This window comes from Neofelis nebulosa, chromosome 3, assembly GCF_028018385.1.
Source record: "Neofelis nebulosa isolate mNeoNeb1 chromosome 3, mNeoNeb1.pri, whole genome shotgun sequence".
Classification (NCBI taxonomy): domain Eukaryota; kingdom Metazoa; phylum Chordata; class Mammalia; order Carnivora; family Felidae; genus Neofelis; species Neofelis nebulosa.
Window position 1 is genome coordinate 201,721,490 of NC_080784.1, and position 26,967 is coordinate 201,748,456.

Below are 26,967 nucleotides of genomic sequence, written 5' to 3' on the forward strand. Positions count from 1 at the left end.
AGCTTTTTATTTTGATAAGGTCCCAGTAGTTCATTTTTGCTTTTGTTTCCCTTGCCTCCGGAGACGTGTTGAGTAAGAAGTTGCTGTGGCTAAGATCAAAGAGGTTTTTGCCTGCTGTCTCCTCGAGGATTTTGATGGATTCCTGTCTTACATTGAGGTCTTTCATCCATGTTGAGTTTATTTTTGTGTATGGTGTAAGAAAGTGGTCCAGGTTCATTCTTCTGCATGTTGCTGTCCAGTTTTCCCAGCACCACTTGCTGAAGAGACTGTCTTTATTCCATTGGATATTCTTTCCTGCTTTGTCAAAAATTAGTTGGCCATACGTTTGTGGGTCCATTTCTGGGTTCTCTATTCTGTTCCATTGATGTGAGTGTCTGTTCTTGGTGCCAGTACCATACTGTCTTGATGACAGCTTTGTAGTAGTGAAGTCTGGGATTGTGATGCCTCCTGCTTTGGTTTTCTTTTTCAAGATTGCTTTGGCTCTTTGGGGTCTTTTCTGGTTCCACACAAATTTTAGGGTTATTTGTTCTAGCTCCGTGAAGAATGCTGGTGTTATTTTGATAGGGATTGCACTGAATATGTAGATTGCTTTGGGTAGTATTGACATTTTAACAATATTTGTTCTTCCTATCCAGGAGCATGGAATCTTTTTCCATTTTTTTTCTGTTTGTGTGTGTGTGTGTGTGTGTGTGTGTGTGTGTCTTCTTCAATTTCCTTCATAAGCTTTCTATATAGTTTTCAGCATATAGATTTTTCACCTCTGGTTAGGTTTATTCCTAGGTATTTTATGGTTTTTGGTGCAGCTGTAAATGGGATCGATTCTTTGATTTCTCTTTCTGTTGCTTTCTTGTTGGTTTTTAGGAATGCAGCCAATTTCTGTGCATTGATTTTATATCCTGCAACTTTGCTGAATTCATGAATCAATTCTAGCAATTTTTTGGTGGAATCTTTGGGGTTTTCCATATAGAGGATCATGTCATCTGCGAAGAGTGGAAGTTTGACCTCCTCCTGGCCCATTTGGATGCCTTTTATTTCTTTGTGTTGTCTGATTGCAGAGGCTAAGACTTCCAATACTATGTTGAATAACCGTGGTGAGAGTGGACATCCCTGTCTTGTTCCTGACCTTAGGGGGAAAGCTCTCAGTTTTTCCCCACTGAGGATGATATTATTGTTGGGTCGTTCCTATATGGCTTTTATGATCTTGAGGTATACTCCCTCAATCCCTACTTTCTTGAGGGTTTTTATCAAGAAAGCATGCTCTACTTTGTCAAATGCTTTCTATGCATCTATTGAGAGGATCGTATGGTTCTTGTCCTTTCTTTTATTGATGTGATGAACCACGTTAATTGTTTTGCAGATATTGAACCAGTCCTGCCTCCCAGGTATAAATCCCACTTAGTCGTGGTGAATAATTTTTTTAATGTATTGTTAGATCCAATTGGCTAATATCTTGTTGAGGATTTTGCATCCATGTTCATCAGGGAAATTAGTTTATAGTTCTCCTTATTAGTGGGGTCTCTGTCTGGTTTTGGAATCAAGGTAATGCTGGCTTCATAGAAAGAGTTTGAAAGTTTTCCTTCCATTTCTATTTTTTGGAACAGCTTCAAAAGAATAGGTGTTAACTCTTCCTTAAATGTTTGGTATAATTCCCCTGGAAAGCCATCTGGCCCTGGACTCCTGGTTTTTGGCAGATTTTTGATTACTGATTCGATTTCTATATGGGTTATGGGTCTGTTCAAATGTTCTATTTCTTCCTGCTTCAGCTTTGGTAGTGTATATGTTTCTAGGAATTTGTCCATTTCTTCCAGATTTCCCATTTTATTGGCATGTAATTGCTCATAATATTCTCGTATTATTGTTTTTATTTCTGTTGTGTTGGTGGTGATCTCTCCTCTTTCATTCTTGGTTTTATTTATTAGGGTCCTTTCCTTTTTCTTTTGATCAAACTAGCTAGGTTGATCAAACTAGCTAGTGGTGTATCAATTTTGTTAATTCTTTCAAAGATCCAGCTTCTGGTTTCATTGATCTGTTCTACTGTGTTTGTTGTTGTTGTTGTTGTTGTTGTTGTTGTTGTTGTTGTTGTTTTGACAGCATTAATTAATGCTCTAATCTTTGTTATTTCCTGGCTTCTGCTGTTTTGGGGTTTTTATTTGCTGTTTTTTTTCCAGCTCCTTAAGTGTAAGGTTAGGTTGTGTATCTGAGATCTTTCTTCCTTCTTTAGGAAGGCCTGGATTGCTATATACTTTCCTCTTATGGCCACCTTTGCTGTATCCCAGAGGTTTTGGGTTGTGGTGTTACCATTTTCATTGACTTCCATGTACTTTTTAATTTCCTCTGTAACTGGTTGGTTAGCCCATTCATTCTTTAGTAGAATGTTCTTCAGTCTCCAAGTATTTGTTACCTTTCCAAATTTTTTCTTGTGGTCGATTTTGAGTTTCATAGCGTTGTGGTCTGAAAATATGCATGGTGTGATCTCGATCTTTTTGTACTTAACTTAGGGCTGATTTGTATCCCAGTATATGGTCTATTCTGGAGAACGTTCCATGTGCACTGGAGAAGAATGTATATTCTGCTGCTTTAGGATGAAATGTTCTGAATACATCTGTTAAGTCCATCTGGTCCAGGGTGTCATTCCAAGCCATTGTTTCCTTGTTGATTTTTTGATTAGATGATCTGTCCATTGCTGTGAGTGCGGTGTTGAAGTCTCCTACTATTACGGTATTTCTATCGATGAGTTTCTTTGTGATTAATTGATTTATATATTTGGGTGCTGTCACATTTGGCGCATAAACGTTTACAATTGTTAGGTCTTCTTGGTGGATAGACCCCTTGATTATGATATAATGGCCATCTGCATCTCTTGATACAATCTTTATTTTAAAGTCTAAATTGTCTGATATAAGTATGGCTACTCCCGCTTTCTTTTGTTGGCCATTAGCATGATAGATGGTTCTCCATCCCCTTATTTTCAATCTGAAGGTGTCTTTAGGTCTAACGTGGGTCTCTTGTAAATAGCATATAGATGGATCTTGTTTTCTGATGCATTCTGTTACCCTGTGTCTTTTGATTGGAGCATTGAGTCCATTGACATTTAGAGTGAGTACTGAAAGATACGAATTTATTGCCATTATGATGCTTGTAGAGTTGGAGTTTCTGGTGGTGTTCTCTGGTCCTTTCTAATCTTTGTTGCTGTGTGTGTGTGTGTGTGTGTGTGTGTGTATATATATATATTTTTTTTCCTTTCATCTTTTCTCCCCTCAGAGAGTCCCCCTTTAAATTTCTTGCAGGGCTGGTTCAGTAGTCACAAACTCCTTTAATTTTTGTTTGGGAAACTTTTTATCTCTCCTATTTTGAATGACAGCCTTGCTGGATAAAGAATTCTTGGCTGCATAATTTTCTGATTCAGCACACTGTATATATCCTGTCACTCCTTTCTGGCCTGCCAAGTTTCTGTGGATAGGTCTGCTGCAAACCTGATCTGTCTTCCCTTGTAGGTTAGGGACTTTTCTTTCCTTGCTGCTGTCATGATTCTCTCCTTGCCTGAGTATTTTGTGAATTTGACTATGATATGGCTTGTTGATGGTTGGTTTTTGTTTAATCTAATGGGGGTCCTCTGTGCTTCCTGGATTTTGATGTCTGTGTCTTTCCCCAGGTTAGGAAAGTTTTCTGCTATGATTTGCTCACATAACCCTTCTACCCCTATTTCTCTCTCTTCCTCTTCTGGGACCCCTATGATTCTGATGTTGTTCCTTTTTTTTTTTATTTTTTTTTATTTTTGGGACAGAGAGAGACAGAGCATGAACGGGGGAGGGGCAGAGAGAGAGGGAGACACAGAATCGGAAACAGGCTCCAGGCTCCGAGCCATCAGCCCAGAGCCCGACGCGGGGCTCGAACTCACGGACCGCGAGATCGTGACCTGGCTGAAGTCGGACGCTTAACCGACTGCGCCACCCAGGCGCCCCGATGTTGTTCCTTTTTAATGAGTCACTGATTTCTCTAATTCTTAAATCATGCTCTTTTGCCTTAATCTCCCTCTTTTTTTCTGCTTTGTTATTCTCTATAAGTTTGTCCTCTGTATCGCTGATTCTCTGTTATGCCTTGTCCATCATTGCCGCCACTGCATCCATCCGTGATTGTAGCTCAGTTATAGTATTTTTAATTTCATTCTGGCTATTTTTTACTTATTTTATCTCTGCAGAAAGGGATTCTAATTTATTTTCGACTCCAGCTAGTATTCTTATTACCGTGATTCTAAATTCTGGTTCAGACATTTTGCTTGTATGTGCATTCGTTAAGTCCCTGGCTGTCGTTTCTTCCTGCTCTTTCTTTTGGGGTGAATTTCTTCATTTTGTCATTTTGAATGGAGAAAAGGAATTAATGAGTTAGAAAAATTGAAATTAAAAAAATTAAAATTAAAAAAATTAAAATTAAAAAAATACTAAAATTAAAAATTAAAAACACACCCACACACAAAAATTGAATAGGTGATGCTAGATTCTAAGTGTATTTTGATCTGGGTGTTGAAAGTGGTTTGACAGATTACAGAAAAAAAGGGGATGGAGGGAAAAAAAAGGAAATCATTTGAGAATTTGAAAAAATGAATGCACTGAAGTAGACTAAAATGCGATGAGGGGGGTAAAATAGAATTTGAAAAAAATATACACAAAAGTAAAGAATATAGTAGAAACAAAATAAAAATATTTTTAATAGAATTTGAAAATAAATATTAATTTTTTCTTTTTCTGTATTTAAGAAAAATGAAAAGAATCAAAAAAATATGAAAAAAGAAAAAAAATCACTTGAAAAAGTGAATACACCGTAGTGGACTAAAATAAAATGATGGAAGTAAGATAGAATTTGAAACAATTTACATAAAAGGAAAAAATATAGTACAAAAATTAAATGAAAATATTTTTAATAGAAATTGAAAATAAAAATGAAGTTTTTCTCTTTCTGCATTCAAGAAAAATGAAAAGAATCAAAAAAGAAAAATATTTAAAAAAATCGTTTGAAAATTTGAAAAAGTGAATACACTGTAGGACTAAAATGAAATGAGGGAAGTAAGATAGAATTTGAAACAATTTACATAAAAGCAAAAAATATAGTACAAAAATTAAGTGAAAATATTTTTAATAGAAATTGAAAATAAAAATGAAGTTTTTCTCTTTCTGCATTCAAGAAAAAGAAAAGAAACAAGAAAGAAAGAAAAAAGGAAATTGTTTGAAAATTTGAAAAGGTGAATACACTGAAGTAGACTAAACTAAAATGATGGAAGTAAAATAGAATTTGAAAAAATTTACACAAAAGCAAAAAATATAGTAATAAAAATTAAAGTATTTTTAATAAAAAGTGAAAATGAAATGATTTTTTTCTCTTTCTGTATTCAAGAAAAAGAAAAGTGTAAAAGAGAAAAAGAAAAAAAAAAGAAAGCAAGCAAATTGAATAGATGAAGCTGCTAACAGATTGAAGTAGGACTGCAATTGCTTCGTTTTCCCCTAGAGGTCAGTCTATGTAGCTCTTTATAGTCCATCAATTAAGCCGGTGGTGAGGCTTGTGTTCTTGAGGAGAGAAGTTGGCCTCGTTGGGTGGGGCTCCGTGTAATGCCTCCGCTGTCCAGTAGATGGCGCTGCTAGCCTCCTGGGGTGCGGGGTTGCGGCCCTTGTAGGTGCCTGTGCGCATGCGCAGTAAAAATGGCGCCCCCCAGCCCCCCAGTCTGTTCTCCCAGATCACCAATCGAGCCCCAGTCCTCTGTCCTCAGCTGTCGTCCACTCCCCGCTTTTCCATTCTCCGTGACCAGGCCCCAGGCAGTACCTCTCTCCCGAGTCCCGTCTCAGACGCGGCTGTTTTCCCCGGCCCCTTACTCCCGAAGGACTGCGGCTTTGACCCGCTCCGCCCCTCTGCGGGAGGGTCTCACCAGCAATGGCCGAATGAGCAGGGGCCAAATATTGGCTGCACCCAGGCATGCCCGCTGGACCCTGCTGCTGCCGGTGCCCCGAGACTGCGGCCAGGTGCCGGCCCGGCCCAGAAAATGTTCGCGACACAGTGTAGCAGCAGCGTTTCAGGGGTTATGGAGAATCACAACATACGTCGGGCACCAGGCTTTGCCCTCAACGACCTTGCCCCAGCACCAGCGAATGTGGCCGCCTTTCTGGGTCTGCTGGGAGCAGGTGGCTTCAGCAGCCTCTACCAAATGTCCTTCCAGCGGTGGAACCGCTTCTCCCCGTGTGGCCCGAGAACCTCCCGGACCCCACTCTGCTCCTGGGGATTCGCCCTTCCCCCCAGAGCACCGCCAGGTTTGAAGCTGCAGAGTTGCAGCCTCTGCGCGTCCCTCGTTTACAGTCTTAATGGAATTTAAGCCCTCTCCTTTCTCCTTTCTCCTTTCTCCCTTTTTAGTTTCGTCCCTGCGGCTGTTTCCAATTTTCCACTTTCTCTCCACCTGCTTTTGGGGAGGGGTGCTTTTCCCGTATTCTCCCCCCTCCCCAGTCTCCGTCCTCTCTCCGCCTGCAAAAGCGGTTCCCTACCCTCCGCGGCTTGTTGCTCCCCCAATTCACCTCTCCACACCCCGTACCTGCTCAGGAATTGTCTTCTTGACTTCATTTTCAGACTCTTCATTTCCAGCACGTAGAAATACATTCTTGTTGTTGTCTGCTGATCTGTTTCATGTGACCTTCGTGATCCCGTTCATTCTGAAAGAATTTCCTTTTTGTAGATTCTTTAAAATTTTCCATGTGAGGTATCAGGTAATTTGTGAATGGAGATAATTTCACTTCCTTTCTCATATAGGTATCTTTTTTCCTTTCCTAATCGTCCTGACTAGAGCTCCAGTACAGTGCTGAATAGACGTGGTGAGAGCCGATGTCCTTATTCCTTAGAGGGAAGGCGTTCAGTCTTGCCCGGTTAAGTCTGATTTGATTGTGGGTTTTTGGCAGATGACTCTTATCACGTTGAGGGAGCTTTATTCTCTTCCTAGTTTGTTGACCACTTTTATCATGAAAAGGTGTTGAATGTTGTCACATTCTTCTGTGGCTATTGAGATGATCGTATTCTGTTAATATCCTATTTCATGTTGACTTTTGTATATGAAACCAACCTTGCATTTCTATCATAAATTGTATTTGGTCACGATGTATAATTGTGTATGTGGCTGGATTCTGTTCATAGTATTTTGTTGAGGATTTTTGTGTCTGTATTTATAAAGGATATTGGTCTGTAGTTTTTCTTCCTTGTGATGTGTTTGAGTTTAGTACCAGGATAAAACATGCCTCCTGCAATGAGTTGAGAAGTATTCTCTCCTCTTCTATTTTTTGGAAGAATCTGCAGAGCATTGTTGCTCATTGTTCTTTAATGTTTGGTAAAATTCACCAGTGAAGCCATATTATTCTGAACTTTACTTTGTGGGTGGTTATCATTACTATTGCTAATCCAGTTTCTTCACTTACTAAAACTCTAAATAAAACTCTGAATAAAAATGTTCAGATTTTATATTTCTTTTTGAATAAATTTTGTACTTTACATATTTCTGTGAATTTGTCCATTTCATCTAGGTTATCTGATTTGTTGATATAAAATTCTTTATTAAGTTTTTTTTAAGGTTTATTTATTTTTGAGAGAGACAGAGACAGAGCGTGAGCAGGGGAGGGGCAGAGAGAGGGAGGCACAGGATCCAAAGCAGGCTCCAGGCTCTGAGCCGTCAGTATAGGGCCCGATGCGGGACTCGAACGCACAAACCATGAGATCATGACCTGAGCTGAAGTCGGACGCCCAACCGACTGAGCCACCCAGGTGCCCCGATATAAACTTCTTTATAGTATGCTTTTATAATCTTTTTATTTCTGTAAGGTTGGTAGTGATGTTTCCTCTGTCATTCCTAATGTAATACTTTGTCTCTTTTTTCTTTCCTTCCTTAGTCTAGCTAAGGATGGCAATTTTGTTGCTCTCATGAAGAACCAATTTTTGTTCCTGTTGTTTTTCTCTATTGTTTTTCTACTTTCCCTTTCATTAAATCCTGCTCTAATCGTTATTATCTCCTTCTGCTTGTTTGGGGTTTATTTTGCTTTTCTTTTTTCAATTTTCTTAAAGTAGAAGCTTGGGTTATTGATTTGAGGTTTTTCTTCTTTTTTAACATAGATGTTTATAACTAAAGAGTGTTTAAGCTGCATCCCAATTTTTATATGTTGCAATTTTGTTTCCATTCATCTCAAAATATTTTCTGTTTATAAACTTAAAGATAAACTTCCTTGTGATTTCTTCATTGAACCACTGGCTGCTTAGCATTGTGTTGTTGACTTTCTACGAATTTGTGAACTTCCAAACTTTTCTTCTATTTATACCTAAATTCATTTCTTTGTCATCATGGAACATACTATATGATTTCAGTCATTTCAAGTTTATTGAGACTTGTTTTATAGTCTAACACATGGTCTAGCCTGGATAATTCTTCATGTGTACTTCAGAAGAATGTATATTTGGCTATTACTGCCTGGGTGTTCTATCAATGGTACTGGAGTTTTTTTGTTTTTGTTCTTTGGGATGTAATGCAGTTCAAGTCTCTTATTTCTTTATATTTTTCCTATTTTGTTTATTCACTAACGTTTTTTTAAGTTTGTTTATTTGTTTTTTATTATCTTAAATTTAAATCCAAGTTAGTTAACATGTAGTGTGATAATAATTTCAGGAATAGAGTTAGTGATTCATCTCTTACATATAACACCCAGTGCTCATCCCAACAAGTACCCTCCTTAATGCCCCTCACCCCTTTAGCCCTTTTCCCCACCCAACACCCCACCATCAACTCTCAGTTTGTTCTCTATACTGAAGAGTCTCTTACGGTTTGTCTCCCTCCCTGTTTCTATATTATTTTTGCTTCCCTTCCCTTATGTCCATCTGTTTTGTGTATTAAATTTCACATATGAGAGAAATCATATATTTGCCTTCCTCTCACTGACTTATTTTGCATAGCATAATACACTCTAGATCCATCCACATTGTTACAAATGGCAAGATTTCTTTCTTTTTGATAGGTGAGTAATATTCCTTTGTATATCTATACCACTTCTTCTTTATCCATTCATCCACGGATGGACAGTTAGGCTCTTTCCATACTTTGGCTATTGTTGATAGTGCTGCTATAAACATTGGGGTGCATGTGCCCCCTCAAATCAGCACCCCTGTATCCTTTGGATAAATACCTACTAGTGCCATTGCTTGGTCGTAGGGTAGTTCTATTTTTAATTTTTTGAGGAACCTACGCACTGTTTTCCAGAGTGACTGCACCAACTTGCCTGCCCACCAGCAGTGTGAAGATCCTCTTTCCCCTCATCCTCACCAACATCCATTGTTGCCTGAGTTGTTAATGTTAGCCATTCTGACAGGTGTGATGGGGTATCTAATTGTGGTTTTGATTTGTATTTCCCTGATGATGAGTGATGTTGAGTATCTTTTCATGTGTCTATTAGCCATCTGGGTGACTTCTTTGGAGAAGTGTCTATTCATGTCTTTTTCCCATTTCTTCACTGGATTATTTTTGAGGAGGATGTGGTCTTTGATAAGTTCTGTATATATTTTGGATACTTACCCTTTATCTGAGATGTCATTTGCAAATATCTTCTCCCATTCTGTCAGTTGCCTTTTAGTTTTGTTGATTGTTTCCTTCACTGTGCAGAAGCTTTTTATTTTGATGATGTCCCAAGAGTTCATTTTTGCTTTTCTTTCCCTTGCCTCCAGAGACATGTCAAGTAAGAATTTGCTGTGGCTGAGGTCAAAGAGGTTTTTGCCTGTTTTCTCCTCGATTTTGATGGCTTCCTCTCTTACATTGAGGTCTTTCATCCATGTTGAGTTTATTTTTGTGTCTAGTGTAAGAAAGTGGTCCAGGTTCATTCTTCTGCGTGTCGCTGTCCACTTTTCCCAGCACCACTTGCTGAAGAGACTGTCTTTATTCCATTGGATAGTCTTTCCTGCTTTGTCAGAGGTTAGTTGGCCGTACATTTGTGGGTCCAATTCTGGGTTCTCTCTTCTGTTCCATTGATATGGGTGTCTGTTTTTGTGCCAGTGCCATACTGTTGTGATGATTACAGCTTTGTAATACATCTTGAAGTCTGGGATTGTGATGCCTCCAATTTTGGTTTTCTTTTTCAGGATTGTTTTGGCTATTTGGGGGGTCTTTGTGGTTGCACATGAATTTTAGGATTGTTTGTTCTAGCTCTGTGAAGAATGCTGGTGTTGTTTTAATATAGGTATTGCATTGAATATGTAGATGGCTTTGGGTAGTATTGTCATTTTAACAATATTCTTCCAATTCAGGAGCATGAAATATTTTTCCTTTTTTTGTGCTTTTTTTCAATTTCTTTCATAAGATTTCTATAGTTTTCAGTGTATAGATTTTTCACCTCTTTGGTTAGGATTATTCCTAGGTATTTTATGGGTGCAATTGTAAATGGGACCAATTCTTTGATTTCTCTTTCTGTTGCTTCATTATTGGTGTATAAGAATGCAACTGATTTCTGTGCATTGATTTTATATCTTGCCACTTTGCTGAATTCATGAATCAGTTCTAGCAGTTTTTTGGTGGAATCTTTGGGGTTTTCCATATAGAGTATCATGTCATCTGCAAAGAGTGAAAGTTTGACCTCCTCCTGGCCAAATTGGATGCCTTTTATTTCTTTGTGTTGTCTGATTGCAGAGGCTAAGACTTCCAAAACTATGTTGAATAACAGTGGCGAGAGTGTCCCTCATTCTCCTAATCAGCATGCCTTAATGTCTCCTATGGAGATCTCATGGAGACGGGAACATGGTTTCTGTTCTGTATGTGCATTATCTAAAACACCTAGACCCGTGACTGACTGACGTGTCTGACGTGTCGTGGGTGCTCAGTGAATATTTGTTTAGTAAAGTATCTTGTGTCTATAAGCACAAGAAGAAATGTATCGAGAGCCTCGTTGTAGCATTACTTACAACAATGAAAAAGCAAAAACAATTTATGCATGATAATATGATGTAGGATGATACCATATTAAAAATGAGCCAAGTAAGAATGAATTGTAAATGAGTCAAACATCACAAGTTCAAAATACATGAACCACGAGTTGATAGAGCTGAAAGGAGAAGCAAAAAATATCCACAATTTTCGGCGGGGACTTGGACATTCATTCCTAGGTAGAAAGTCAGTGAAGATATAAGAACTGAAACACTATCAATCATTTAGCACATGACTGACATTTACAGGTCATTTAACAGTAGGATATGCGTCTTTTCCAAGGGCCCACGGATCATTCATACAGATATACCAATTCCTGGGCCGCAGAAGGAACCTTGACAAATTTTAAGAAATGAAATGACAAAGCGTGTTCTCCACCCATGACAGAAACAAAGTAAAATCAGTAACAGAAAGACAGCAAGCAAAGATCCAAATCCTGAGAAGTTAAGCACAAACCTCTAATGATTCTTGGGTCAAAGAAGAAGGCTTAAAAGAAATAAAGATACATATATGTATGAAAATGAAAACACAACATATTAAAATTTGTGGAATCCATCTACAACAGGGATGGCAGTGTCAATAGCTCTAAATGCTTGCATTAGAAGAGGGGAAAGGTCTCAAATTAATCATCTAGTGTTGATCTCAAAAAAAAAAACAACAACAACAACAACTTAAAAACAAAGAGAAAAATAAACCCAAAGCAAGCAGAGGAAGGAAATAATCAAGAGTGGAATCAATGAAATTGAAAATAGGAGAGCCATAGGAAAAAACAAAACAAAACAATGGAACAGTCAGCTGGTTCTTCAAAAAATAATTAAAAAGACTGATAAGCCTCTGGCGAGACTGACATATATAAGCTGAGGGAAGAGACAAGGTACGAACATCAGAAATAAAACACAGGCGATCACTGCAGATCTCGCAGCCATGAAGAGGAGAGTTAGAAGTACTGGGAACAATTTCATACTCCTACATTGGACAGCGTAGAAGAAATGGACCAATTCTTCAAACCCCACAAAGTACCAAAACTGAACCCAGAAGAAAAAATTAACCCCATAATCCTGTAACGAGGAAATAAATTGAATTCATAATTTAAAAGCTCCTGAAAACAAAATCCCCTGCCCAGATGGTTTCACTGGAGAATTCTATTAAATATTTAAGGCATTAGCAACAATTTTTTATGCGGTCTCTTCCAGAAAATGGAAGAGAAGTAAATGCGTCCCAGTTCATTTGATGAAGCTTGTATTTCCTCTGACGCCCAAAGCAGATGAGGACAGTACGGTAAGAGAATGCTGCAGACCATTTGTGAATACGAATGTATATGGGAAGCCCCCACGGTGTGAATTACCATAATTCACTTCCCATTCTTTTCCTCAATGCCCCTTTTAAAAAAAAATGCAGGTTATACATTTCTTTTGGAACTCCCCTGAGGGAGAGGTTTGGGTTCTGCTCTGCTCTGTGCTTGCTCGCACTGGGGAGGCCAGGGCTACCTGCTCTCGGCTTGTCCGGATGCTCAGCACACGTACTTCTCCATTGCTCCACAGTTTTCCTCTCTATCTCTTCCATCAGTCTTGCTTTGTTAGCCACTGGCAAACCTTGAGAATCATGCGGGATACAAATGACATGAAATGGAATAAAATTCATCCAGCTACAGCAACAGTGTTCTGCATTTACACAGGTAGACACACGGTATGGTCTGCAAAGCTCTGATGCTTCGCGGCAGCTGGTAGGAAACCTGGGCTTCCCTTCACCTTTGCATGGTCCTAGGAGTCCTCCTGCCCCAAACTGCCTGGACCTGGGGAGCCGGATGGGGTTTGAGAGTGTCCCCTTGCTGCCACTTGGCCCGCAGGGGGCAGGTGGAAGCCAACCAGCAACACTGGCTTCTGGGAAGGGGACAGGGACAGAATCAGCTTGATGTGGAGAACAATGGGGGCCAGGATGTATGAATGGCTTGAGCTCTTGTGTGGCTCAATTCAAATTTTTTTTTTTTAAAAAGGTTATTGTGGATGTTATTAAAGACTTCTGTGTATCAAGCACAATTCAGATTTGATAAGCTCCTTGTTATGTGTACAGAATGAGCGGACGGAAGGCCCAGCATCCCGTTATTGGATTCCTGAGCCTAAGACGGTATTTTTAGCTCTTCTCTTGCTGCACATTCAATCGCTGAGAATCACCGGCAGTGAGCGTGGTCGGCGAGCCCTCCTCCCTGTCTGCTCCCCCTTGGAGATTGGACTGCACAGGAAATGGTCTGAGAGATGCTCAGCTCCTTGTCCTGGCAGGTGCCACACAACAAGGACGCAGGAGGTAAATGTCAGAGACACGCAACTTGTCCCGGCCGCTAGGGCTTCCAGAAGACCAACCCACAGGGCGTCTCCCGGCTTGGCCCCTTTAACCCAGGGAAGAAAAGTAGAGAAAAGCGTGTGTTTTATTTATTTATTTATTTATTTTTAATTTTTTTAATGTTTATTTATTTCTGAGGCAGAGAGAGACAGAGCATGAGTGGGGGAGGGTCAGAGAGAGAGCGAGACACAGAATCCGAAGCAGGCTCCAGGCTCTGAGCTGACAGCACAAAGCCCGATGCGGGGCTTGAACTCACAAACCGTGAGATCATGACCCAAGCCGAAGTCCGTCGCTCAACCGACTGAGCCACCCAGGCGCCCCGAAAAGCGTGTGTTTTAAATGGCTGAGTGGCACCATGGTGCTGGGGCACTAAGAAAGGTTTATGACTTCCTGCTCTTTCCTTCCCATGCCTCCCCTGCCACCGACAACACGTGGTTGGCTGGTGGCCTCCTGGCGCCAAGTATGAGCAAGGTTAGCTGAAACAAGAGGAGGGGGTGCCTGGGGGGCTCAGTCGGTGGAGCATCCGACTTCAGCTCAGGTCATGATCTCGCGGTTCATGAGTTCAAGCCCCACATCGGGCTCTGTGCAGACAGCTCGGAGCCTGGAGCCTGCTCCAGATTCTGTGTCTCCCTTTCTCTACCCACCCCTCCCTCACTCCCTCTCTCTCTCTCTTCCTCTCTCAAAAATAAATAAGCGTTAAAAAAAAAGAAAGAAACAAGGAGGAGCTGGGTCAGGTGTTCCCACTCGGATTTCCCCCTGGACACAGCAACTCTCGTATGCACTCATGTGTCTTCTCACCATGGTTAACGTGGCTGACCTTCAGTGCACAAGCTTCCCGACACCGGTTCTAGAGGACCCGACGTGCTATTGAAGAAGGGGTGTCACCCAACTGGGGACAGGTCAGCCTCTCTTGGCCTTGGCTTCCTCTGTTGGAAAAATGAGGGGCGTAATGCCCACCTTGCATGGTTAAATGGGGTGAGGGCTGAGGGATGATGGGAGGTCCGTGGAGAGCACCCTTCCTTCCCACCTGAGTGTGGGACCACTCAAGAGACGCCCTGGGGCTCAGGCACGTAGAAGTGAAAGTATCAGCTTTGTTGCAGACACAGTTGATTGAAGAACTTGGCTTTGGCTCTGCACCCAAAGGCTTGCTAACACTTTGGCTTTGAAATGGAATCACCCTAAGGATATGGGGTCACCTTGCAAGCCCCCTCTCCATTGGCCAGGTCTCTGGCCATTACAGGGAGCAGACCGAGTGTAAACCCTCTGTGGGAAGACCCAGAAGCCCGGCGGGAACCCAGAAGGAGCCGAGCTGAGCCCACTGGCAGCTGCTTCCCAACAGCTCACCAGACGGTTCACTTCTGCTCCCTGCACAGGAGTGAGGCTTTGGAGGGAGACTGGGAGAGTCGCTCTCAGGCCAGTGGGAGGTCCTGGTCTCTGTGAGGAGGGGGGAGGCCAGAGCAAAGGAGGCTCCGATAAGCAATGACTTCGACCAAATGCAGAGCCCAGCACCCAGCAGAGACTTGCCTCTAGTCATCCCTCCACCTTCCCTGTCTCCTTCCGTGCTGCCTTCCCCCTCGCCCCAGCCTCCTGTGGAGGGAGTAACAGATTAACTTAACGTGCCACCCAGGCCACGGGTACTCTGTTTGTGACCCATTCATTCCGAGTGTATGATGCTCTGGGCAATGTGCTAAACGCAGGGGGACAGTGTCAAACAGGCCTGATCCCTGTGCACGGAGATGGCTGGCTGGTGGGGAGAAGAGACCAGGAGAGAGAGGGTCCCCGAGCCACGAGGAAAGTGCTGCCAGAGCCTCAGGCAGGGATTCTAGATTCTGGAGATGGGTTGTGTTAGTTCAGTTCCCAGCTCTTCCATTTCCTGGGGAAATGTTCTTTAACCTCCCTGAGCCTCCGTGTCCAGGTCTGTCCAGGATGGCTCCTGCTAGTACCTACCTCAAAGGGCTGTTGGGAGAATAAAATGAATTAACACGCATAAAGCACGTAGAACAGTACCTGGCCCGTGGTAGGCGCCTTATCAGTGCTATTATAGGGCACCAAGGACCAAAAGGAGTGTCCCCCAACTCAGTCTTCCAGGGTTAGGGAGGAGGGCTTCTAAGAACAGGAGCATGAATCTAAACCATGGTTTCTCAACCACAGCACTGTGGACATTTGGGGCCAGGCCATTCTTTGTGTGAGGGGCCACCCTGTGCCTTGGAGAAGGCTTAGCAGCATCCTTGGCCCCTACTCACTAGATGCCAGTAGCACTCCTCCCAGTTGTGACAACCCAAAGCATCTCCAGACGTTGTTCTATGTCCCAGGGGAGCAGCGTTGCCCCTGGTTGGGAACCGCTGCTCCGCACTGAGAAGAGAAGGGTGGACGAGAGCAGAGAGGTGGTGGCAGGGACCATATTGAGCTCCTTGGGAACGCGGGAGCGCGGGGTCCACGTCCAGGGTGAATCTGGATCCGCAGCAGTGGGTTGATCCAGGGCACTAGTCATGGTCCATGACATCAAATCCCAGCCCCCTTCTGATGACCCCACACTCAGGCGAGCCATCGAGGGCGACCTCTTCCACGGACTCCCAGCTTCTGGCACCGGGCTGATGCGTGAGAGAAGCCTTCTGAGGATTCGTGGATGCGTGGGCCATCCCACACTTGGGACGCGGTCCCTGAGGGCATTCACCGGGTGTCTCCTCTAAATGTATCCTTCGGTTAAGAAAGCTCCTCCGTGAGCATGACACCAGACCACCTCTCTTCTCTCCCTGTGGTGCTGCTTTTACAGACTCGGACTTTGATGCCTTCAGTGTCTCTTGAACATCGTACAAAAAAATCCCTGTTAAGCGTGTTACTCTGTAGAGGTACTTCATGCAGATCGTTGTTTGCCACGTTACAAAATGCCATCGTTGTAAGAATCTAGTGGGAGAAAGTTCCTTCTGGCTTCGTACCAGGAATAATCATGCTTTTCCTAAACAACTGATTCCTTGTTTCCACGTTGACCCTGGATCATAAGGCTGATCGTGTTTCTCTGCTTGCCGGAAAGGTTAGACACACATTTATGGCCTGTTTGGGGCCAACACACGAGCTCGCTGACCATGAATTGGGGTATTTTTGCCTGCTTACAGTTTCTTGAATCCCTTTTTTATTCTTTGACCCGACCTATGGCTTACTTACTTTTAATTTTGTTAAGCGATACGTATTTTGCAAGTAACCTTTAAAGCTTTTTGGAGCAAGATTGGAAATTAAGGAACAAATTTTTTTTAAACCAGACACAGGGTTCTGCGTGCTGGTATATTTCCGCATCCAAGCCAAAACTGGTGCCTTCCAAACTCCTGAACTTCTTTGATGTTGGAAGGAGAGCCTAATTGATTTCTCCATGGCTCAGGGTTACCAGGATAGAGTGCAGGTTTCTCATTTGTGATCTCCATTTCCATGACAATGTGCAGCATTATTGTGAGAACATACTTATCATTCCAGCCCAAGAGGAGGCAAAAAGGAAGCATTGCACAAAGCTGCAGAGATAAATGAAAGGTCATTGTCTGTTCTCCAACAACAGTGCTGAGTCTCCTTGGGGATGTAGAGTCCATGGCCCAGGGCAAAAAAAACTGGATCTGTGGCGAGAGAAAGCCACAACAACCTGAGTTATTGCTTAAATTTCTGTTCTCTTCGCATGTTGGATTTCCTCTTAAAATTCACTCCGGTCTGCAAGTTTCTTTCCTAGAAATTCACGTTGCCCCTCCAAAGAGTTCTGACGGAATATCGAATGAGATGCCCTTTGACAGTTTAGCTGTGAACAAGGGTGCAGAACTCAACTGGTTATTCATGTGATGTTTCAATAGTCCTTCAACTCTCAGAATACAAATTGGGCATCTGTAGGAGGCCTTTAGAGCTAATTCCTGTGGTTCCTTTTTGAGCATCTGAACCCTCCTCTCCAGTAGCAAATACGCAGAGAGATGTACCAGCTGACTCTTTGGGTTCCAGATGACAGAAAGACCATGTCAAGTAGCTTAGGTCACAAGGCGCGTCATTGTGCATGGTAAGTGTAAGGTTCAGGCTTCTGTCCAGGCTGGAGCCAGCATCTCCAACAAGGCTCCTGTGTTTAGCCCTCAACCTGTTTGACCCTCTGCCGCTTTCCGCTGCAGGTGGGTTGTACCCCCATTTGGGGCAAGAGGGTTTCACAGCGTCTAGCCTGGCAAGCCCAGAGGAGAAGGCTTTTATTTCATCCGTCCCAGGGAGCACCCCAAGGGGTCCTGATGAACTGACACCAGCAGCAGCCAGGGGACGTGTGTCGATACCTCCTAGTCAGCCCGGGCCATAGATCTGCTCATCTCTTTGCTGAAGGGGAGGAGCGGGAGTCATCAGACAGCGCCAACAGGAGCCCCTGAGGTGAGAGGGAGAATCCCCAGCGAACCCGAAGTGTGGGCATGACAGGCATTTTGAGACCAGAGTTTCCACAAACTAGCGATGCTTTTCACAGACGCTTCTTGAATGGAGACAAAGAGCCCCACTTCATTGTAGAGTCCGGTATTACCATGATGCCAAATCTGGGCTAGCGCAGTGGCAGGTAGGAAAACGTGGACTAGTGCTATCGGAACACTATGCAAAATCCTAAATGAGATATTGGCCGCTTGAATCCAGGAAACACACCCAGGTTGGGGGAGCACAGTGCGTGCGTCACAGCACCACCTAGTGGTGTGTGGTTGTAAATGCGCTGGGGAGAGACTGGGTCTGGGGTTCGTGTGCCCCTCTTCTTGTTGACTCGCTGGGTCCCTTCTTCCCTCTGGGCCCCAGTTTCCTCTTCTGTCGAACGAGGGGAAGAGCCTGGATGGCCCAGGTCTAACCTCCGAGGGTCTGAGTCAAAGGTCTAAGCCCCATGAAAACAGTCTGTCATTCTGGGTTATATCTCAGGATTCCCTTAACTTCCCACGGTTCTGTATGGAATGTGAAAACATTTTACAAGGGTGAGATTCCTCTTTCGAGGTTTGAACACCATCCTGAGGTTCTATATATTGGCTCTTTAGTCCTGAGGAAGCCTGAATGCATTTTGTAAAAACGAATTGAGTAATGTGTCATTCTCTGTTGCTGAAACAAGCAAACGGACAACCCCCGCCCCCCCCCCCCCGAAAAACTCCCAAGCTGCCGGTCGCTGCTGGCTGTCCCTGGTTGCTCAGCCAGGGCGGTTGGCTGGAGCTCCTGTTTTCTTTCTTGTGGCCTCTCTGTGGGGCTTGGGCTCTGGCCGGGTCCTGGAAGGCAGTTCGAGTAGAGCCTGGACGCAGACTTGCCAGAACATCGCTGCATTCAGTGGGCGCAGAACCAGGCTCCGTGTGGGGAGTCGCGTGTGGTGGGAGGGAAGAGAGGGACGTCGGGGAGGGGGGTGCAGCTTTGGAGAGCACCTACCTCAGGTCCCAAAAACACCTAGTTAAAGCAGGTACTAAAGACAATGTATACACTGGACTATTACTCAGCCATTAAAAAAAAAAAAAAATGAAGTCCTGCCATTTGCAACAACATGGATGGATCTAGAAAGTATTATGCTAAGTGAAATTACTCAGTCAGGGAAAGACCAGTACCATATGATTTCACTCCGATGTGGAATTTAAGAAACAAAGCAAACAAGCAAAGGAAGGAAAAAAAAAAAAAGGGAGAGAGACAGACCAAGAAACAGACTCTTAACTGTAGAGAACGAGCTTACGGTCACCAGAGAGCAGGTGGTGGGGGGGCTCGGGGAGATGGGGATGGGGATTAAGGAGGGCACTTTGTTGTGATGAGTACCTGGTGTATGGAAGTGTTGAATCACTAGATTGGACACCTGAAACTGACACTACACTGTATATTAATCAACCGGAATTTAAATAAAAACTTTAAAAATTTTCTATTCGATTTTTAAAGTTTATTGATTTATTCTGAGAGAGACAAGAGAGAGTGCTCAAGCAGGGCAGGGAGAGGGAGACAGAGAATCTGAAGCAGGCTCCGGGCTCCGAGCCGTCAGCACAGAGCCCGACGCGGGGCTCGAGCCCACGAACCGCGAGATGGTGACCTGAGCCGAAGTCGGATGCCCAACCGACTGAACCCCCCCAGGGGCCCCTAAAACATCTTAAAACTTCAAGTCATGGGTTGATGTCCGGCATCGGTTAAAATGCCATTTGTCTGCGAGAGCCCTGTGACTTCGGTGACACCAGTGCCTCTCTCTGAGCCTCAGGTGACGCTTCTGTAAAACGGGGGCATCGGTCCAGAGGACGTTGGAGCACCTCTGTCCCCTAACCTGCTCTGTCCCTCTGCGCTCCTAGGTACTCCTTCCAGGACGAGGAGGACATGTTCATGGTGGTGGACCTGCTCCTGGGCGGAGATCTGCGTTACCACCTGCAGCAGAACGTCCACTTCACGGAGGGGGCGGTGAAGCTGTACATCTGCGAGCTGGCGCTGGCCCTGGAGTATCTGCAGAGGTTCCACATCATCCACAGGTGCCTGGGCTGCCGGAGGGGTGCCTGGGGGCCATGGCCCGCTGGGAGGCCGGGCGGGGCATTTCCTCGCCGACGTCTGTCCGAAGGGGCAGCAGGTGGAGCTCAGGAACATGAGAACAGCCTCTTCCTGCCCTTACCTCCTCTACAGTCGGCCCGCTCCCTTGTCACCTGCGTCCGAGGCCACCACCCCGCCACAGAGAGACGCGGCTGGTGGTTAGCCTTTGCTTCTCCGTTGCAGCGTGACTTCGGGAGGCTGGAATGTTCTGGCCCCCCAGTCTCACGTTAGAGAGGTCATGTGGCATTAGTTGGGAGTCTGAGGGAATCTACTGTCTTCCTTTCCATACGTGAAATCGGTGCTGTGCCGCGGGGAGGATTTCTTTCTCCTGGGAACGCCCCGGGGCTGGCCCTGGGCTCTGGGTATAAGCTCTGGGTTTCTGCTCCTTGCTCAGAACCCTTGCTTTCCCCTTCCCCGGGCACAGCTCTGCCACTCCAAGCAGGCCGGCAAAGCAAGTTTGTCTGCAGAGGCAGGAGGCCAGCCAGAGGCTTCCAAAAGTGATGGTGTCACAAGCAAAGTCTTCTCGCTCTTTCCAGAGGAGGGGGCTGGCGTGAGTGGCTCCAGATTTGTTCACCTTGGGTCTTGCGCTGTGCCTCACTGCTCTTCTTATGACATATGTGATTTTGGAAGACAAGGCAAAGAAAGACTTGACCTTCTAGGTAAAAATGGTAGATTAAGCATGCACACACACACACACACACACACACACACACACAAACACATCTACAGTTTGTTCCTCCTGGAACTCCGGTAAAACGGCAGCAAGAAGATTCGATAAATGACAAACTCACAAAGATGGGGAAGACTAAAGAGGAGACTAGAGAAAAACATGGCGGGAGGAGGTTCTGAAAGAAAACGGAGAGTGGTGGATGATTAGTGTCCAAGAACGTAAATTCCAGGTTGTCACTGGGGACAGCTGAGCGCCGATGGATGCTGAAGAGTGCTCCCTAGGGGCAGGGACTGACAGTCATCAGTATATATGGAAGGAAGAAGGGAAGTAAAAAGGAGGCTAAAGTAAGGTGAACTGTTTGAAAGCCTTTTAGGAAGTATTGAGAACCCAGAGCTGCTTGTCCATTGTGAATAACTCGATGGCTGAGGAATCGTCTGAGTAATTTTGCCCAAGCAGACAAATAATGTTTGCTCCCTAAAGATGCAAAACTTAGCGAGGGTTTGCACTGAAGTACACCAAGCTTACTTGAGTTAGGACATTGTAATGAAAAGAGTGTATCGGGAGACCTGGTGGCTCAGTCGGTTGAGCGTGTGGCTCTTGATTTCAGCTCAGGTCACGATCTCGCCCTTGGTGAGTTCAAGCCCTGCGTCAGGCTGTGTGCTTGACAACGCGGAGCCTGCTTGGGATTCTATGTTTCCCTCTCTCTCTGCCCAACCCACTCGTGCTCTCTCTGTCTCCAAATAAACAAATAAGCTTAGAAGGAAAGAGTATACCAACCAGCTGCTAAAATACACAACCTCTCCCCATGCCAGCTGGGCTCCAAGAGTGGCATGTCCAGACCTTCCTCCAGGCAGGAAACTGTGATTTCAGTGAGGGGTGATCCAAGAGCAAAGAGACCTGACTTCACAGCTTCCCCACCACCACTTAGCACGTAGTTCACGGCCAACAAGCCCCACTCATTTGTCGTAAGCTGCCAACTAGGTAACCGATGACCAAGGGTTATAAGACATATGGAAATCTCCTGGCACAAACAGTGAGGTCCAAACAACGAAATGGAAAGAGGAAAAACAAATCTTGGAATAAATAGACACCATGCGAGGAGGAGAAAATAGCAAAATAACCGTGATCAGTATTTCCAGAGGGATAAAAAGATTTTTGCAATTATATAATAAGAAATGTGTATATAATAAGAAATACATAATAAGAATCACCATGTTTATTTAAAATTTGGAAGACATTGGAGCTCTTCTAAATTAAAAACATGACAGTAGAAATGAAAAACTCGAAAGATGTGTTAGAAGACAAAGTTGACATCCCTCACACAGTAATATAGAAAGATAAATAGAAAATACGAGAGGGGCACCTGGGTGGCTCAGTTGGTTAAGCGTCTGACTTCGGCTCAGGTTATAATCTCACAGTTTGTGAGTTCAGGTCCCACGTCGAGCTCTGTGCTGACAGCTCGGAGCCTGGAGCCTGCTTACGATTCTTTGTCTCCCTCTCTCTGCCCCTCCCCTTCTCTCTCTCTCTCTCTCTGTGTGTGTGTCTCTCTCTGTCTCTCTCTCTCAAAAATAAATAACCATAAAAAAATTTAAAAAAAATAGAAAAGAAAATACAAGAGGAAATAGAAGAAAATGAGACAACTGTCTGGTAATCCTAACCTCAGATGAGAGAGAGACAAGAGAGAAAACATAGTGGGAGAAATGATCAATGAAATAATTATTGAATATCTCTTGGACCTGAAAGAGCCGAGTTTCCAGATGGAAAGATGCCCATCAGGACAAACCCCAGGTCCCATAAGCTTCCACAGATGAACAGCAGGCTATAAAGGCTGAGGAATCAGACGTGTTTGGGGTTTATCAGCGGCTAGAAGGCAGCGGATACATGCTCTCAATCAAGTGTGAGGGTGTACATTTCCAGAAGTTCAGGGTCTCCAAAAAACGTACCTTACATTCCCTTTTTCTCAAGGAACTATCAGAAAAAGAGGTGGACTCCACTAAAATAAAGGAATAAATCAGGAAGGGGGAAGGAACGGAAAATGTGTGGCTCCAGCAGAGGAGAGAGGCATAGGGAGTCTCCAGGATGGTGATAAAGGGAGGTCCCAGGATGTCGGTTGTGCCCACGGTGTAGACTCTGACCAGTGCTGACTGGAGTGGATCGAAATACCCTGGGGCAGACTTCTCCAGGAATCATGGGCTGGTGGGATTCCTGATGCCTCTGGATGCCTTGAGAGGAACTTATTTAGTTGGTGAAGCATCTGAAGTTGAATAAATGAGAAGTTTAGGAAGAAGCTCAACAATACATAAAAGGCAGTTATTAACTCTAGGGAATGGAGGCATTGTACACGATGTTGTCTGTGTGTAGCATAGCTTATTACGTGAATTCGCTCCATACAGTCATAATCAGTGCAGCCCTGAAGGTCAGTCTAACCAGAAATACAAAACTCCACTGGGGAATGGCTGGAGGGGAAGATGACCGTGTCTTCTGGGGGCCGGGGGGATGGGGGGGGGGAAGAGTGTTACATCCTCATTTTCCACAGTGGGAGGCCAATAGGTGGAGCCTGAAATGCAAAAGTTATCTATTATTTAGAGAAAAGGAGCTATGTCTACCAAAATTGTCACCTGGACAAGATGGATGGATGGATGGATGGATGGATGGATGGATGGATGGATGGATGGAGAGAGAGAGATGGGGAGAAAGTGATAGAGGTTGTTTCTATATTAGAACACTTGCAGAACCACTGATTCCTTGGATTATTTGCATCCGTAATTTTGATACAAATGGCTAACATCACACAATGAACAAGATCAGGAAGGAGGAAGAAGAAGTTATGATAGTAGTCATATGTAGTCGTAAAGGGGTTGTTCAGTGTAATGCCGCGTGTTCGCTGCGGGCCCGCTGTCCATTTATGTGGCCATTCATCGGCCTTTGCACGCAGCAACCCTGACTCCAGACTCTGTGTCTGTAAGCGCTGTGCTGTATTTGTTGAGGAAGGTCACCCCATGCCGCCGTCGCCTCTGTGCACCGGCAGGGTTCTTTGAAGGTGCTCAAAGGACCACGTTCTTTGCCGGTCCGTTTTACAAACGTCATTCGTGAATTATCACAGCCGCTGCTGCACTAGTGTGCAAAAGATGGTCAGTTGGCCTCGTTTGCCCCAGACACGGAGTCACGTGGACGTTGGTGAGATATGGGTACCAGCCTCCCAGAGCAGAGCCAAAGATAGGCAGGAACTGGAACTGTGCCATATGAGCGTGATGGCGGGAACCACGTTTTCATTTCAGCCAGTGTTTCTAAGTCACTGTACGTCAGATCATCTGCCCTCAGACTCCAGATCTACCCTGGAGAAAAGGAGCGAGCTCACAACTTAGAGAAATGTTTAAAAATCCACCTACCTTACCATTTCTAAAATGGTAGACTTGGCAGGGATTTGAGTCTACTTTTTTCCCTCCCGTGTAATTCAACAAGTCCCTTCATCACCGTGCGTTCAGACTTGAAATTATGGGCTGTACACGCTGGGCATAAGGATATATGATAATGCTGTGCAATGTGTTGCGTTCATTCAACAGATGAATTTATGAACCTCCCGCTCCTTCCGTGCTAGGCATTGCCATCGCCACATTTTTTTAAGTAAGCTCCCCACCTAGGGTGGGGCTCAAACTCATGACCCTGAGGTTAAGAGTCGGCAGATGCGCTGCCTGCCAGCTGAGCCAGCCAGATGCCCCCTGCTGCCATATTTCTACAGACAGATGGGTGTCGCTTTCTTGAAAGTTGCCACACGTGAAAGTTGTAGCATCATTCTGCCAATGCAGGCCTCGGTTGGATCACCAGAAAGTTGTGTCTTCCGTCTTGGTGGTCTTGGGCAAGTTACTGAACTCCAGCTGCTTATTTGGACCTCAGTTTTCAAATCTGTAAAATGGACCTGATGATGCCGCCTTCATTGGGCTGTTGTGCAAGTTCCGTGAGCAAGAGGTCATAAAGCATTTAGCTGTGCCTGGCATCTTGTAGCGGCTCCACTCTCTTTCCTTTGTCTGGAGAACTGACTATGGAACCTGCTGTTCACTCTTTGCTCATATACTCGGTGGTGACAAATCTCCCACCTTTGAGGATGGCGTTAGGGATCTATAGAAAGCACAAGGTATTTCGGGGTATACCCCTTGAGTTTGAAAGTGTCTGAGTAGGGGAGTATCATTAAGTGTTGAAAATAAACCGTTGTTCTCAAGCAATTAGGGATCTACTTTTCAGAGTGTATGTGTCAGTCCTTCGTTCTTCAACCAGGAGGATGGCCAGCCCTTGGGAAAAAATGATGAGCAGCTCTCCTAGGTGGAAGAGGCAACCATTCTGGGGGTCAAATTATTGCAATTCGAGATGGGGACCCACACCAGGGGGCCACACAGTGGCTACGGGAGCCCTGAGGAAGGCACCCAGCCCAGACTGGGATGCAGGGTGGGGCAGGGGACACAGAGGAAGCTGGGGAGGCTTCCTCTGGGACATTCGACTTGTAGTGATTTGAGGACAAGGAGGGATTAGCCCCAAGGAGGAATACAGGAGGCACCGGGCAGAAGCACCCGGACGTGGGAGGCCTGGGCAGAGGCGGGGGCGGGGGGGGTGGTGGAGAGCCTGCCCTGCTCAGGTCGGTGAGGAACACACCCTGAGGCCCTTGCCGGTGTCATCCACAGATGGGCTGAAGCTTGGCAGTGACGTGGTCCAGCTGGTAATTGAGAATGACCTTTCTGAAGGCCCCACAAGCACTTCCCAAGAAGGATCTTCAGCCAGAGCAGGGTCACTGGACGAGGTATCCAGAAGGACCAAGTCATACGAGATCAAATGAATGGCAGAAGTCACAATGAATCAAGTTTATTGAACTTCTGTATGTCGGTACATATGTACATATACACGCACATAGGCACACACGTGTGTTTACGTGTACGTGTGCATGTGTATGCAAATGTGTGTGTTGGATAGATAGATAGATAGATAGATAGATAGATAGATAGATAGGGAGATAGAGCACACCCAAATATCAGCTTATTTAATCCTGGCATCAATCAAATAGGCTAGGGGCACCTGTGTGGCCCAGTTGGTTAAGCACCTGACTCTTGGTTTCAGCTCAAGCCATGATCTGAGGGCTCGAGGGTTTGAGCCTCGCTTTGGGCTCCGTGCTAACAACACTGAGCCTGCTTGGGATTCTCTCTCTCCATTTCTCTCTCTCCCTCTCCCTCTCTCTCTCTCAAAATAAACTCTTAAAAAAATAGAACGGGCTAGGTACTACAACCGGCATTTTGCAGAGAGATTGGGCGATTTGCCCCCTGCCCCCAACTGAAGATGGTGGGACCAGGGATAAGCCAAGACGGTCTGAGCCCAGATCCCATGCTGATCCCCACCAAGCCACTTATTGTCCAAATTGCCTTGAACTGCTGACAGCGTGCTGGTATGAATGAGTGTCCATGCACGCATGAGCGTGAACATAAGCACTTGAGAATCTAACGACAAATGCCCCCAAGGCAGGCTCTGTTCCATGGGTGTGTGAAGCTTCTGGTGGTTGAGGTCCCACCCCCAAGTCACGCTGTCAAAAAGCAGCGGGATTGTGGTTCGAAGTTGGAATGTGGCTTGTAGTCGGAGCCTGTCTCCATCACACCTTGCTGCCGTCCCAGACGCAAAAGGCAAGCTAAGGTTATGTCCTGACTAACTGATGTCCTGTCTGGGCAACCCCTAGACAGAGCCAGAATAAGGACCAGACCCTCCTTCCTCAGAGGGCGTCCCCACTGCCTTTATCCTGTGCCCCACCCTGCTAAGCCCACTGTCCACTTCTTTCCTGGGATGCAATCCCAGCTGGGTGACTGAGTCATTTACCATGTTTCCAGGTAACCAGAGAACAAACCTGCCTGTCTGCCCACTCCCTGGAGGCAGATATCTTTTCTCCCTTGTTCATCTTTGGATTTCCAGCACCTGACTCGTTGCCCAGCGTGACCACTTACTGAATCAGTGAAGTAATGAAGAAAGGAAGGAAAGACAGACTTCCTTGAAATCACTCACAAATACAAGTTCACATTCGATAAGTCCGTCTCCACTCCTTGCTCTGTGTCCTGTAACTTTTCTGCCCGTGGGTCCCTTGACATCTGAGACGCCAGCCTCTCCAAGGTCTCTGCTGGGGCCCAAAGTCGCGGGCCACAGACGTGCAGCTCCTTTGAAATCTCATGTTTGAGGGTAAAAACGTCTTGATGTTTTCCTGTCTACCCCATTATGTAGTCGTGATTCTTTTGATGTATGATACTTTACTTTTCATCCAAAAAAAAAAAAAAAAAAGGAGGAAATGAATAGTAATGGCTTCTTAGAGTCTCCGTGGTCCGTGGTAGGAGCTGTGGCATTCCGTCCATCCACTCGGGGAAAATGAGCCGATCGGAAGGGAACTTGTGGCTCAGGTGAGGGTCAGGTCACCAGGAATTCTCTCCTCTTCTGGCTGTTTTAGATCCAAATCACAAATACGAGC

General features: G+C 44.9%; 1 protein-coding gene across 6 annotated transcripts in view; it reads left to right on the plus strand.

Moving 5' to 3' along the window:
- STK32B (serine/threonine kinase 32B) overlaps positions 1 to 26,967 on the plus strand; it is a 391,097-nt gene that overhangs the window by 236,399 nt on the left and 127,731 nt on the right. For all 6 annotated transcript variants that reach the window (XM_058723112.1, XM_058723111.1, XM_058723113.1 and 3 more), the window contains one exon: positions 19,585 to 19,758. In XM_058723112.1, coding sequence (XP_058579095.1) covers positions 19,585 to 19,758 — 174 coding nt within the window. The remainder of the gene's footprint in view (positions 1 to 19,584; positions 19,759 to 26,967) is intronic.